The following is a 14,644-nucleotide window of genomic DNA, read 5'->3' as shown; positions in this document are numbered from 1 at the left end:
TGAACAAGAAGAGGGCTGAGAACTGATCATTAGTGGGCTCCTACTTGTACACTGAATGCATTGCTGTGCTTGTTGCCAATCCTCACCTTGCAGACAGCATGCCTGTACATAGCTTGTACAACTCTCATCAACCACTGATCTATCCCTAGTTTCCACACTGACCACCAGATAAGAGAGCAGGGTACCTGTCAAAGGCTTTCTGTGTCAACAAAAGTACAGGGGTTTATTATTGGCTAAGTACTTCTCTTGCAACTGTCTTACCAGGAATATAGTATCAATGGTGCCTCTCAATGGCACAAAATCAAACTGAATCTCATCTAGACTGTTTTCCTATATACATTTGTATAATTGTATACATATACATACACATGCATACACACACACGCACACTCATACACATACAAACATACATACAGACAAAAATTGGCTAAAACTGAGCAAATTCAAAATATAAAGGTGTACACACACATACAGAGGTTGGACAAAATAATGGAAACACCTTATATCAAATTTATTTTAATATGGGGTAGAACTGCCTTTGGAAGTAATTACAGCTTGAATTCTATAAGGTATGGACTCGCACTAAGTTTGAATTGTTTCCAAAGGAATTTTTGTCCATTCTTCAGTTAAAACAGTCTCCAGTTCTTGTTGGAGGATATCGACTCCTTACTTGTTTTTCTAAAATTCACCATAAATGTTCAATAATATTGAGATCTGGGGACTGTGGTGGCCAGATGAGATGTTCAACTTCACTAGAATGTTCCTCATGCCATTGAGTAGCAACTTTAACTGTGTGAATTGGTGCATTATCATCCTGAAAGATTGCATTTCCCTCTGGAATCAGTTCCACAACGATAGGATGAATATGATCAGATAAAATGCTTAAATAGTCTTGACTATTAATTCTGCCATGAAGGGAAGCCATTTCCAAGCTTTAGCCCCCCCCCCCCCCCGCCAAAGATCATCACAGATCCTCCTCCATGTTTAACAGTTGGAAGAAGGCAGTCTGGGTTAAATGCTTCTTTTGGCTGTCTCCATATGTATACTCAGCTGGTGGTCGGAAATTAGGTAAAGGATGACTCATCCAAGAAAATAACATTCTTCTACTGCTTTAGGGACCAATTCTGTAGGTTTTTACTCCACTCTAAATGCTTTGCAACGTTTGTTTTTGAAAGTAGTGGTTTTCTGATTGCAGCCCTCCTGTAAAATTCGGCTTTGTGCAGCTCCTGGCGAACAGTTCTTGTGGAAACTGGGTTCTCAGGTGGTCTTTAAGCTCTGCAGTAATTTTGGGAGTTGTACTTTTGTGATCCTTTCTAACAATTCGTGTAAGAGTCCGATGGTCCCTATCTGAAAGTTTTGGCTTTCTTCCGGAGTTTTGTTTTTGACAAGGAGGTTCTCTCTTTCTCAAAGGCTGTCATTACTTTCAAGACAGTACTTCTTGATACATCAAACATTTCAGCTGTTTTCTTTACACTAGTGCCTGCCATACGAGCACCAACAATTCGACCTCTTTTGAAGTCTGATAGATCTGTCATTTTAATGAATTTTAATTACCTTTTTCTGATGATATCTAAAAAGAAACAGCAATTTTAGGAAAACATATTAAGCAACAGTAATAATATATCAAAAAACATAAAAATAAACATTTTAACGGTTTTATAGGTATTTCAAAATTATGATGCTATGATGCAAAGTATTTTCATTATTTTGTCCAACTCCTGTATGTATATGCCTAAACACACACATACACTTCTACCATGCACACACACATAAATGATATAGAAAAATATGCATATATAGACACACTATAGGTTAACGTGTACAAATATACATGTCCACACACATACATTTACACATTTGCACGAGTGCAAAAATATATATATATACACATGTGTTAACATCCTTGTGTGTTCATGAAAACTCAATAGCACAAAAAGATACCCAGGTATAATATAAAGGGCTGTACACCTTATACGTCAACAAATCAATAAGTTCGCAGTGCACCCATGGAGAAAGTCAGAGCCTGAAGTAAATAGGTATAATTTTCCAGCAGTGGTACAAGAGTAACCAGGAAAAGAAGTTAGTTGAAGTCATTGAAACCCATATCATATGCCTTGTAGATGCAGAGTAGCTCACATATTCCTTGTAGTTGCAGTGTGGTACATATCTTCTATCCAGTGGATGTTGTTAGAACCTGCATTACAAATTCTAACACCAAAGTTTGATAATCTATATTCCCATTATCCACCAGCCTGGTTATGTAGGGGGTAGATCAGGAAGAAGGATATGAAGGAGGAGGAGGAAGGAAAATGAGCAGAAGAAGAAAATGAAAGTGAAGAAGAAGAAGAAGAGGAAGGAGATGATGAATAAGAAAAGAGAGCTATACAACATTGATAAATTAGATAGGGCCGATCAGTTTATCTTGACATATGTGTATGTTTGTGGTTGGTCATAAGCATAATGAAAAGTTTAGGTATACATATATAAACACACAGGAAGGTGGAAGAAAGGGGAGGCTTGAGTAGAGATATGTAAGTAGAGAGTATCAGGGGGTCAAATCAATAGTACTATAACCATGAGGTATAGACAGTTGAAACCCCTTGTTGAAGGAGGGTCATAGCATGCTACCACACATTGTTGTGGTTCAGTAACATCAGAACATCCTACCCTTTCAGGTGTTGCAGATCCCATTTTCAATAGATTCATTAACAATGTGCTTACCATTGGCAAAAATATTTTCTAGCCCTTTCCTGGTACATAACTAACATTGGCTGCCCAAAGCCTCAGTAAGGTACTGTGAGCCCCAGTACCAACCACTACAACTCATAACTAATGCTATTGTTGTTTAACTCATGGACATATTCCGCTAATGAGTGCTGAGGTTTTAGGTTGGAGAGTACATGCATTGAAATGTGTTCTTTCATAGGTTAATAGTGGCCCCTATGTAAAACACAGTGCTATTATACATAACCTTATATATTTATATACTGCATTGGTAAATATATACTGCCCTCATAGGAGGAAGACTGCAGGAGTCTCACAGTTATACTTGGGTAAAGGGGGCTGAAGTGGGAATACAAATAAATGTACACACACACACACATACACACACACACACACACACACATACACACACACACACACATATATATATATATATATATATATATAAAGAGTTGCCTAAGAGTCCATGAGTCAGGGAAAAGATGCACTTGTATATCTGTCCATAGAGCAGTGTTCTTTCATAGGTTAATAGTGGCCCCTATGTAAAACACAGTGCTATTATACATAACCTTATATATTTATATACTGCATTGGTAAATATATACTGCCCTCATAGGAGGAAGACTGCAGGAGTCTCATAGTTATACTTGGGTAAAGGGGGCTGAAGTGGGAATACAAATAAATGTACACACACACACACACACACACATATATATATAAAGAGTTGCCTAAGAGTCCATGAGTCAGGGAAAAGATGCACTTGTATATCTGCCCATAGAGCGAGTATATCACATCACCATTGTTTCACCATCTTTTTCACACCAACCACAAACTGGATGTGTCAATTCCTCCTTGACAATAGAGAGCAGTCACCATATTCCCTTCTATATTGGCTAACTCTGATGAGCATAAAGTTATATAACCAGATTGTTACCTAACACTCCATTGTATTCCTAGCATGAAACTGACTGGTAAGATCATCCATGATGGATATGTAAAGAACACCTTTCAAGCATTGGGCTTCACGGAGGAAAAGTGGCTGAATTCCTTTCAGGTGTTGGGCCTTGCAGAGGCAATGACCCAGACCATTGGCATTATGTTGTGCTTGAGAAGAAGACCCATCAAACAGAGCAAAATCGCAGTCATGGCAGATACCAGTGTCACACAAATTGGTACCCATGCCAGTGGCACGTAAAAGCACCCTGGTGTCATGCAAATGGCACCTGTACTGGTGGCACGTAAAAGCACCCATTACACTCTTGGAGTGGTTGGCATTAGGAAGGGCATCCAGCTATAGAAAACCATGCCAAATCAGACAAGAGTCTGGTGCAGCCTTCCAGCATGCCAACCGGATTAAACTGTCCAACCCATGCCAGCATGGACAATGAATGTTAAATGATGATGATGATATATATATATGTGTGTGTGTGTGAATATATGTATACATATATACAGGGGTGTGCAAAAGTAGATTTACAGTTGCTTAATATGAGTGTAATGTTCTTTTCATTTCTCTATTTCTTTTTTAGGATAAGAATTCTATAATTCTATGTTCTTTAATATGTTATTTCAGTCTCTTAAGTGCTCAAACTGATGGCCTTCCATGTCTATACACTTTTGAAGTTGACATATTAAGCATCAGTATGCCTACTTTTGCCAATCCCTATGCCACCCTACCAGTGACCCCACACACACACTGCAAACATCATAAATATCCTCATTATTTGATTCCAGGGCAATTGTCAAGTTATCTATTTAATAGTTTTTTTACTTTCCACTGTTACAGGTGAATGTTGTCTGGTGGTCAAATAAATTTCCACCTATCAGATGAATTTCACTAATGGTGGAACTGTTTGTACTGACCGACTACAAGTATACATGTATGTCAAGATAAACCGATTGGCCCTACCTAATTTATCAATGTTGTATAGCTCTCTCTTTTTATTCGTCATCTCCTTCTTCCTCTTCTTCTTCTCCTTCACTTTCATCTTCTTCTGCTCATTTTCCTTCCTCCTCCTCCTCTTTCATATCCTTCTTCCTGATCTACCCCCTACATAATCTCTACCCTACTTACTCATCTCATAACTACACTTTTATTTATGTATTTGTTTCTTCATGATATAAGCCAAAAGACAAGGTCTGGAAGATGCACAATGTGACAACACACCTTTGATGCAAGTCTGATGAAGTGCCTCTCTAATGTCTAAAACTGCAAAAAACTCATGTAAATTTTCACTTCTAATTTTTGCATAAATGTCCATTGCAAATAGAGTTGGTACAGAAACAATTGTAACAAATCATTAAAGATGTGTTAAAGAATTTTCTTTGTCTTCTGTTCATCATTTGGATTATTTACTCTTTGCCAAACCCACTTTATGGTGTGATCATTGTGAAACTTGGATTTTCTACATCTAGAGAATTGCAGCTTTGGACTGGAACCCAACTGTTGATAGCCCAGTATTTTGGGCTGAATGCTTTTCTGGAAATACCCTGACCTTAGTGTGTATGTAAATATATATATATATATATATATATATATATATATATATATATATATATATATATATATATACACATACACACACACATGCATACATGTATATATATACATGAAGTTATGTATTAGCATCAAACTAGAACACCTTGGTTGTTGTTTCCTCACCTATCTGTCTTCTGGGGTTTTTTTGCACATTTTGAACCATACACACACACATATGGAACAAAAGCATTCAGCAATGATGTGTATAAATACAAACTTGTTACCAGTTCAAATATACTTAAGGCACATTCAAACCCACAAGAAAGTCATTCACAGTATTTTGTCATGGAGAAACTTCCTTGCTGTAGACAGATAAGGTCTAAGCACACCAAGTTGATTCGTGGTGCTCCCTAACCAGGCTGGTGGATAATGGGAATATAATAAGAGAGACCACTTTCTCTTGTCCGTTTTCAGCATCTACCTTTCTAGTTTCTGGTGCTGAAGAGGAGCTAACCATCCTGAAATGCATGCATTCACCAATCTATACTCAAGTGATGGAAAGACATGTGCAGGTGCCTTGCTGAAGAAGTGAATACAGGCTGGCAGAGAGAGTGATGGAGAGAGAATGATGTGAGGCCATAGTACAAGGTGAATATGAGAGACAGAAAAGATTAGAGGAACAGGAAAGGTGGATGTGTAGGTAAGTGTATTGAATAAGAATGGTGTGATAGACAATTAAAGATAGGGAATTAGTTGCATGCAATGAATATCTGTTCAACAGAGGAGAAGTGAAAGAAGGAAATAGGGTAACACAGATGACTGAATGAAGAGTGGGTGTTAGAATATGAGTTGGGGAAGGCTTCATAGAATGTAAATGATGAATGATCTTCAAGTCAAGCATATCATTATTCATCATGGTCCACCATCATCTCCTCTGTATGTAAAAGTTCAATGTGAGAAGTTACATATTATTTGCAGTTTTACACTAGAGTAGCCCTTCCTCAAATTTGCATCAAAAGGTGTGCTCTTGTATTGTGCTTGTGCCAAGTGTAGCACTTTGCTTATATCAGGAGGAAGAGGAGGAGTATGAAGCATTATGGTAGTGAAACATGGGTCCTAAATGCAAAGGACATGAAGACCAGAGAATAATGAAACTAGTATGCTCTGTGGGCATGCATGTACAACAAAGTGCTAGCATATTGGAAGAAAAGTTAGGCTTAAGAAGAATTAGATGTGTGCAAGAGAGAAGACTAAACTGGTTTGGTCATGTAATGCATATACATGAGAACAGTTGCTCAAGGAAGTCTCTGTAGGGTCATAGCTTTTCCCCTAAACTGCCAAACTTTAGACCTCTCTCTCATCTAATTCTTTTCTCCACTTCTTATGACCTGAACTCTTTCAAGTCTAAAGTAAATTCATTCCTTTCCTCTTAATTTCTCCTTCTCCATAATCACTTACACTAAGTGGCTTCTCACATTGTTTGAAGATATATATTCACACACACACAAATATACAGTCACATGAATACCAGCATCCATCTATATTGTCCACACCAGTGCAAGCACACAGATATTTACGTGTACATGTACAAAGTCAGCTACATAGATGCTCACACACACTTACAGGCTCCCAGATGGATATATACAATGCATATACACAACAGCTGACACATACAAAGTTACAACATGCAAAAAGCAACATGCATTTACAAAACTATGTATACAAAATAGCAGGCACAAATTTATAAACTTAGAACAATTTTCTTTCCAGTGTTAGTATAATCTCCTAGGATTGAACAGTTAGGAATCTGATGAAATAGTACAGTATCAAATTCTAAGGTACCAGTTTGTAGTCATTTGGACTCCATGATCCAGGTTGCCTTATGGTGAAATCATAACCTAGGGAAAATTTTCCTGAATATATAGTTGCATCATATAAATAGCTCATAATGCTTGTTAATTAAATGCAACCTACAATCCAGGAACCAGATAGCTTCTGCTGAATGTAAATTGCACTACCCTTTATATGGAAAAGCAGTTTGCATCACTAACTAAGAAATTGAATAATTATTAATATTCTTGTTATTCTGTAGTGGGAAATTCTAAAATTTAATAGTTCTTAATAATTCCTCTTCAAATCCAGCAAGCTGTTGGTTATGTGGTGTATAGCAAAAAGATCAGAATTCAGATTTCAAGTCTTTTCCATCCATACTTCTCTTACTTTTTATACTCTACAATGGAAATAGACCTTGTAGATTTTCTGTTCGAAACCTGAGTTTTCATAGGATATATATGGATGAGGAGAGTTGCATGAAGAAGCACCCAGCTCTAATTGTGGAGGGTACCAGTGGAAGGGGCAGACCCAGGAAGATGTAGGATGATTTGTTGAGAAAAGATCTTCAGATGCTGGGCCTCACTGAGGAAATGACAAGGGACCAGGAGATGTAGTGATTTGCTGTACCTGATAAGGCACATCAAGCTAAGGAAAATCGCTGTCTTCCACACATACAAGCTTGTCCTTTCAGGTGCCAATGCCACATAAAAAGCATCTATATCAGTGCTGCATAAACGACCCTGTGCTGGTGCAGCATAAATGCACCTGTGCCAATGCTGTGTAAATGTATCCTTGTATCCTTGTAGGTGCTGCATAAATGTACCCATGTTGGCGGTACATAAAAAGCACTCAGCACATTAAGTGGTTGGCATTAGGAAGAGTATCCAGCCATATAAACCATACCACAACATACAACTGGAGTCTGGACAGCTCCCTGCAAGCCAGTTCCATGTCAAACTGCCCAACTCATGCTATCACGGAAAGTGGATATTAGACAATGTTGATATACTCCATTACAGAACTTTATATGGTTTTGAGTTCAGTTCCACTACCTGATATCTTGGACAACTGTCTCCTATAGCCTCAGGTCAACCAAAGCATTGTGAATGGATTTGATAGACAAGAACTTGCTTAGAAAAAGGTGAGGGTTGGCAAAAGAAAAAGCATCTGGCCATAGAAAATCTGTTTCAACAAATTCTGTCTGATTTATACAAGCATGGAAAAGTGGATGTTATGTATGTATGTATATATATATATATATATATATATATATATATATATATATTATTTTGTTTAAAAGAGTTCCAACACTGTCTGTTTTTTATGTTTTATTTATATTCCTGAAGAACCAATGTGGGGTATAGAATATGGAATATACAATATATAATATAATATACAATATATAATATAAGATAAAATAAAATAAAAATGGATGGCACCATGAAAGAAAGTATTGAATGTAGATGAAATATTGAGTGTTCAATATAAAGGATCAAATATATAATTATAAATATATAAAGGCGACTCGAGTTTCAGGGCTATTTCCTCTCGTCATGGCCGGTATGACAGACATCTCCTACAGCTGGCTTATCGACACACGACTGTGTCCTGTTTGCCAAGGGAAGTTATCCCTCTCACCATGATCTGTAGTACGAACGGATCCGGATTTCAGGGTTATTTCCCTTCGTCGGCGTTCGACAGCCACTGACCTCGGTGAGAGAGACAAAATCCTGGCAATCTTATATCTACTTTTCCAGTGAAATTCTTCACTGATATCGAAAAGGTGAAAACAAGCAATGTTAGTTCTCTAAATGAAGTATTAACAGTAACTGCACGATAAAGTGTAGTATATTGCCACTTAAGTGTAGAAAAGGTGTAGGTGGAAACTCTATAAGATGTACCCAGTGCAAGCTATGGACATATAAGAGGTGCAGCAATATCAAAGGCAGGTTAACTAGTAAGTTAGTTTTTGTATGTGGCAGATGTTCAGGTGCAATAAACACTGTAAAGATGCAGAAAACAACTTCTGTCTCATTCCAGGGAGAAAAACTAGACACAGTTGATAGCTTCCGCTATCTGGGTAACCAAGTTAGTAGTGGGGGTGGGTGCGCTGAAAGTGTAGCTGCTAGAATAAGAATAGCCTGGGCAAAGTTCAGAGAGCTCTTACCTCTGCTGGCAACAAAGGGCCTCTCGCTCAGAGTAAAAGGCAGACTGTATGACGCATGTGTACGAACAACCATGCTACACGGCAGTGAAACATGGGCCATGACTGCTGAGGACATGCGTAAGCTCGCAAGAAATGAAGCTGGTATGCTCCGATGGATGAGTAATGTCAGTGTGCATACCTGACAGAGCGTAAGTATCTTGAGAGAAAAGTTGAACATAAGAAGCATCAGCTGTGGTGTGCAAGAGAGACGATTGCACTGGTATGGACATGTGGTGAGAATGGATGAGGATAGTTGCGTGAAAAAGTGCCACACCCTAGCGGTTGAGGGAACCCGTGGAAGAAGTAGGCCTAGGAAGACCTGGGATGAGGTGGTGAAGCATGACCTCTGAACATTAGGCCTCACCGAGGCAATAACTTGTGACCGTGACCTTTGGAAATATGCTGTGCGTGAGAAGACCTGGCAGGCCAACTGAGACCAAAATCCAAGGTCTCTGCAATGGATGTAACCAGCCCACTTAGGCATAACATTCCTTTATTGGACACTAAACTCTGCTTGCGAAGACATGGTGAGGCAAGTGAAATCGAGACCGAACTATATTTGTAGGAACACTAAACTCGGCTTGCGAAGACCTGTTGAGGCAAGCGAAAGCGAAATCATGATGGCACCTGTACCAGTGGAGCACTAAGAGCACCGTCCGAGCGTAATCGTTGCCAGAGCAGCTGTCTAGCTTCCGTGCCGGTGGCACGTAAATAGCACCAGTGTGATCGTTATCAACATTGCCTTCCTGACACTTGTTCCAGTGGCACGTGAAAAGTCATTTGAGCGAGATCGTTGCCAGTGCCCCTGGACTGGCCCTTGTGCAGGTGGCACATAAAATACACCATTTCGAGCTTGGTCGTTGCCAGTACCCACCTGACTGGCCCTCGTGCTGGTGGCACGTAAAAGCACCCACTACACTCTCGGAGTGGTTGGCGTTAGGAAGGGCATCCAGCTATAGAAACTCTACCAAATCAGATTGGAGCCTGGTGTCGCCTCCTGGTCCACCCGTCCTCAGTCAAATCGTTCAACCCATGCTAGCATGGAAAGCAGACGTTAAACGACGACGACGATGATGATGATGATATATACATTTAAGACGATTCCCATGCATTTCTCTGAGGAGAAGTTTACATTTTTAACATCGCCGATTCCTATGGATCGCATAAATTGTAATTCTTCAAAACATATGTCGGAATAAAGTATGCAGTTATAACATGCGTTTTCTCCATTCCTTAAATTTATATATATATATATATATATATATATATATTCTTTTGTTTCAGTCATTTGACTGCAGCCATGCTGGATCAACACCTTAAAGGGTTTCTAGTCAAAGAACTTGACCCCAGGGTTTATTGTAAGCCTAGTACTTATTCTACTGGTCTCTTTTACCAAGCCACTAAGTTATGGAGATATAAACACACCAACATCGCTAAAGTTAACTCTCTGAGAATATATGTCAGATATCGACCTTCTGGCTGCCTCTTTAATCTGTGCTGATTTGCTGCCAATTCAAAAGTTTTCCAGTCTCTTATTTGTGACTTCCCTTATGCAGATGACTATGACTTAGTTACTCATACAGTGGATGACATGCAAATACTTATGAATCATATTTCTGCTTCTTGCAAGGCATTTGGACTCAGCATTAGCCTGGACAAGACTGTTGTAATATTCCAGCCTGCACCAGGAAATCCATATGTGGAACCAGCTATCTTGGTTGTAGGAACAATATGAAAGTGGTAGACAAGTTTGTCTACCTGGGCAGCACACTCAGCCATTCTTGCTCCCTGGATGATGAAATATCTTTCAGGCAGCTATTCCTTCCTGTCTCTTCAGTCTTGTGTCTGGTTCCAACATGGCATCACAATGAAAAAAAATTGCTGAGCACCATGCATGTGTACAAACATTGCTCCTTTACTCATGTGAGACATGGACCCTTTACAAACATCATGTAAGGATCCTTGAATGCTTTCATCAGAGATGTCTGAGACACATTCTGAATGTTGGCTGGACCTTAAAAACTCCGGACACACAAGTCCTTAGGAAAGCCAATATCTTGAGTATTGAGGCAATGGTGCACAAGCACCAGTTACGTTGGACTGGACACCTTATTAGAATGAAGGATAGCAGGATCACTAAACAGATGCTATATGGGGAACTTGTTAGTGGAAAGAGACCTCGGCAGAAACAAAGGCTGCGATTTAAGGACTGCGTTAAGTCCTCATTAAAGGCCTGTAATAATCAGGAGATTGACTGGGAAAGCAATACCTGTCATCATCACAGATGGAGGAAGCAGGTTAAGGAGGGGGGTTGACACCTCTGAGAGGGTGCATATTCTGCACGAAGAATTTAAATATGCTGCTTGAAAGTGCACTGCTAGTATAGTGAATGGGGAAAGCTTGGTTTGCAATGTTTGCAGTCAGGTATGTTTATCAAAAACAGGGTGCATTAGCCACCAACAGAGCCACAAATGCAAGATATAATGTAAAGGCCTTTACAATCTCTTTGTGGGTAGAAGGACTAGCCCAATTTTATTTGGGACAACTCTTCATAGATTGCACACATCTTGCTGATGAGATTGTGTGTGTGTAGTTGCTACAATTAAGAACTCCAATGAACCAGAAAATCCCAACAATTAGATCATTTAATTGATTATTGAAATACTAAGTAACAACTTTTTGAATAATGAAAATAAGCATGATAGCTTACTTGCTTGAAGTAGTACAAGGTTTGGCCACTGCTGCCATGTGTAATTGAAATCACACTAACGTGATGGTAAATGCTCATTCAACTTAAATAATGTATACTCAATCATACACTTACAATACACTCAGTATGTCATTTATTGTAACAGTGAACCACCAGTTCTAAGACAAAAACATATCTGTTTAAATATATACTTAGTTTTATATATAAACTCTATTCTTGTTGCAGTTACTTTTTATTTCACACTTCTCACTACCTTACCTCAATTTGTTGATGAACACTTTCAGGCATTTCCTGATCATAGGTCTTCAGTAGCTCTATTGTTTCCTTCAAAGGTTCAAACATCATGTCAGTATCATCTTGTCGTTTATGGACAGCATTCAGTTGTTCCATAACTGCCACTAACTGGTCATAGTCACCCTCTTCAACAGTTTTACCCAAGCCTTCATCAGCAACCTCAATAAATTCTTCAAGTTCATTTAGACTAGAAATCAAATAAGGACAACCTGAGAATGAAAAACAAGTACATGTTCCCCAACAAAATTGAAAACGTATTTATACTTTGACTGATTGCTTCATAATCCCCTTGTGTCTCTAAAATGAAGTCATAATTTACTTAAATAATCAACATGTAAAATGGTATGCTTCTGAGAAGAAAACTTTTTTCTATTGTATCTCATTTCTCTTCGTTGCTTGGAATAATTAACAGGCTAATATAAAAATAAAGAAAACATATTTTCTCAGTTTCAATAGAATTATATAATACACCCACAAAACAAGTAGTCTAATTATCTACTTGATAAAACAAAAATTTTCTTTTCCACAAAAATAATTATACATAATATTTTAAAAGATTCTCCATCACTCAGTTCTATCTTTCATTACTTACCTATTTATCACATGGTCAATCAAATATTGTTTAAACATAAAACTCCACTTCTTAATGATGTTAAGTAAGCCATACTTGAACGGTCGTATATCTACACGGAACCAATTGTCAAAAATCATGATCTTTTTTATACCTTTAGCCTCTTCATAAACCAGTTCAAATGTATCAATCTAAAGAAAGGAAAGAAGGTAAAAACAGTTATATCATCAGTATAATCTTGTTTCTCAGATTCTGATATGATCAGCAAGGAAACAATAAGCCATACATTTCCAGTCTAGTGAATTATAAGGAAAACGAAAGTTTTTAAACTTTGCCTGTCTCCACTTCGGTCACCCACACTACAAAGTCTTCAATTATATTAGAATAAGGTGAATAACAATATAGAATAAAAATGTTTCAACTGTCACTTTGCTTGCAACCAACATAAACCAATAATGTTTAAACAATACTTGATTGCCCATGTGATAATACAGTAAAAAAATATGTACTGCATAGTCTCTAAATAGACTGCCATTCAGAACATATGATTCTACTCCACACTTTCAGCCAAAAATTTCTATGCAGGTTAGGATAAGAGCACAATCACTGAAGTGTGAAGGTTGGCCTCTAATAATGTAAAAGGATATAGACCTTTAGCATCATCATCATCATTGTTTAACGTCCGTTTTCCATGCTAGCATGGGTTGGATGGTTCGACCGGGGTCTGGGAAGCCAGGAGGCTGCACCAGGCTCCAGACTGATCTGGCAGTGTTTCTACAGCTGGAAGCCCTTCCTAACGTCAACCACTCTGTGAATGTGGTGGGTGCTTTTTATGTGCTACCGGCACAGGGGCCAGAGGAGGCTGGCAACAGCCACGATCAGTTGGTGCTTTTTATGTGCCACCGGCACAGGTATCACAACTGCAATTTCCATTTGATTTTCATTTTGACGTTGATGTACTTGACTCAATAGGTCTCCTCAAGCACAGCAGGTCACCCTACGTTCCAAGATACTTTTGAATGGGCTGGGGCTGGTTATGTGAAACTGGTGTAGGATACAGCCGTCAACTCATTTTATTTGCTGGGTCTTCATAGTCACAGCATACTTCCAGAGGTCTCGGTCTTTCGTCATTGCCTCTGTGAGGCCCAACGTTCGAAGGTCATGCTTGACCACCTCATCTCATGTCTTCCTGGGTCTACCTCTACTCCAGATTCCTTCAACTGTTTGGGAGTGGCACATCTCTCCTCATCCATCCATAGTACATGACCATACCAGTGCAAATGTCTCTCTTGAACACCACATCCTATGCTTCTTATGTCCAACATTTCTGTCAGAGAGCTTACACTCTGTTGTGTGTGCACACTGACATTACACATCCAACGGATCATGCTAGCTTCATTTCTTTCGAGCCTATGCATGTCCTCCACAGTCACAACCCATGTTTCACTGCCATGAAGCATGGCAGTTTGCAAACATGCATCGTAGAATCTACCTTTCACTCTGAGCGAGAGGCCCTTTGTCACCAGTAGGGGTAAAAGCTTTCTAAACTTTGCCCAGGCTATTCTTATTCTAGTGGTAACACTCTGAGCATCTACCCCCACTACTAACTTGGTCACCTAGGTAGTGGAAGCTATCAACTACTTCTAGTTTCTTCCCCTGGAGTGTGATGGAACCTGTTTTCTGAGCATCTGTGGTGTTTATTGCCCATGTGCATCTTCCACACATGAAAGCTATCGTCTCAGTTAATCTTCCTTTGATGTTGCTGCACCTCTTATGTGTCCATAGCTTACACTGGGTACATCTTATGGAGTTTCTACCTACAACTTT

At 38.9% G+C, this 14,644-nt stretch overlaps 1 protein-coding gene across 1 annotated transcript in view; it reads right to left on the bottom strand.

The window, feature by feature from the left end:
- LOC106876453 (dynein beta chain, ciliary) overlaps nucleotides 1-14,644 on the bottom strand; it is an 855,334-nt gene that overhangs the window by 542,361 nt on the left and 298,329 nt on the right. Inside the window, exons 18-19 of the mRNA XM_089350837.1 lie at nucleotides 12,839-13,008; nucleotides 12,211-12,433 (exon numbers count right to left, since the gene is read on the bottom strand). Of these exons, the coding sequence (XP_089206963.1) occupies nucleotides 12,211-12,433; nucleotides 12,839-13,008 (393 nt within the window). The remainder of the gene's footprint in view (nucleotides 1-12,210; nucleotides 12,434-12,838; nucleotides 13,009-14,644) is intronic.

Source organism: Octopus bimaculoides, chromosome 1, assembly GCF_046866305.1.
Source record: "Octopus bimaculoides isolate indiv1 chromosome 1, ASM4686630v1, whole genome shotgun sequence".
Classification (NCBI taxonomy): Eukaryota; Metazoa; Mollusca; class Cephalopoda; order Octopoda; family Octopodidae; genus Octopus; species Octopus bimaculoides.
The sequence above is the reverse complement of the archived record's forward strand: the minus strand, read 5'-3'. Positions and strand labels throughout refer to the sequence as shown.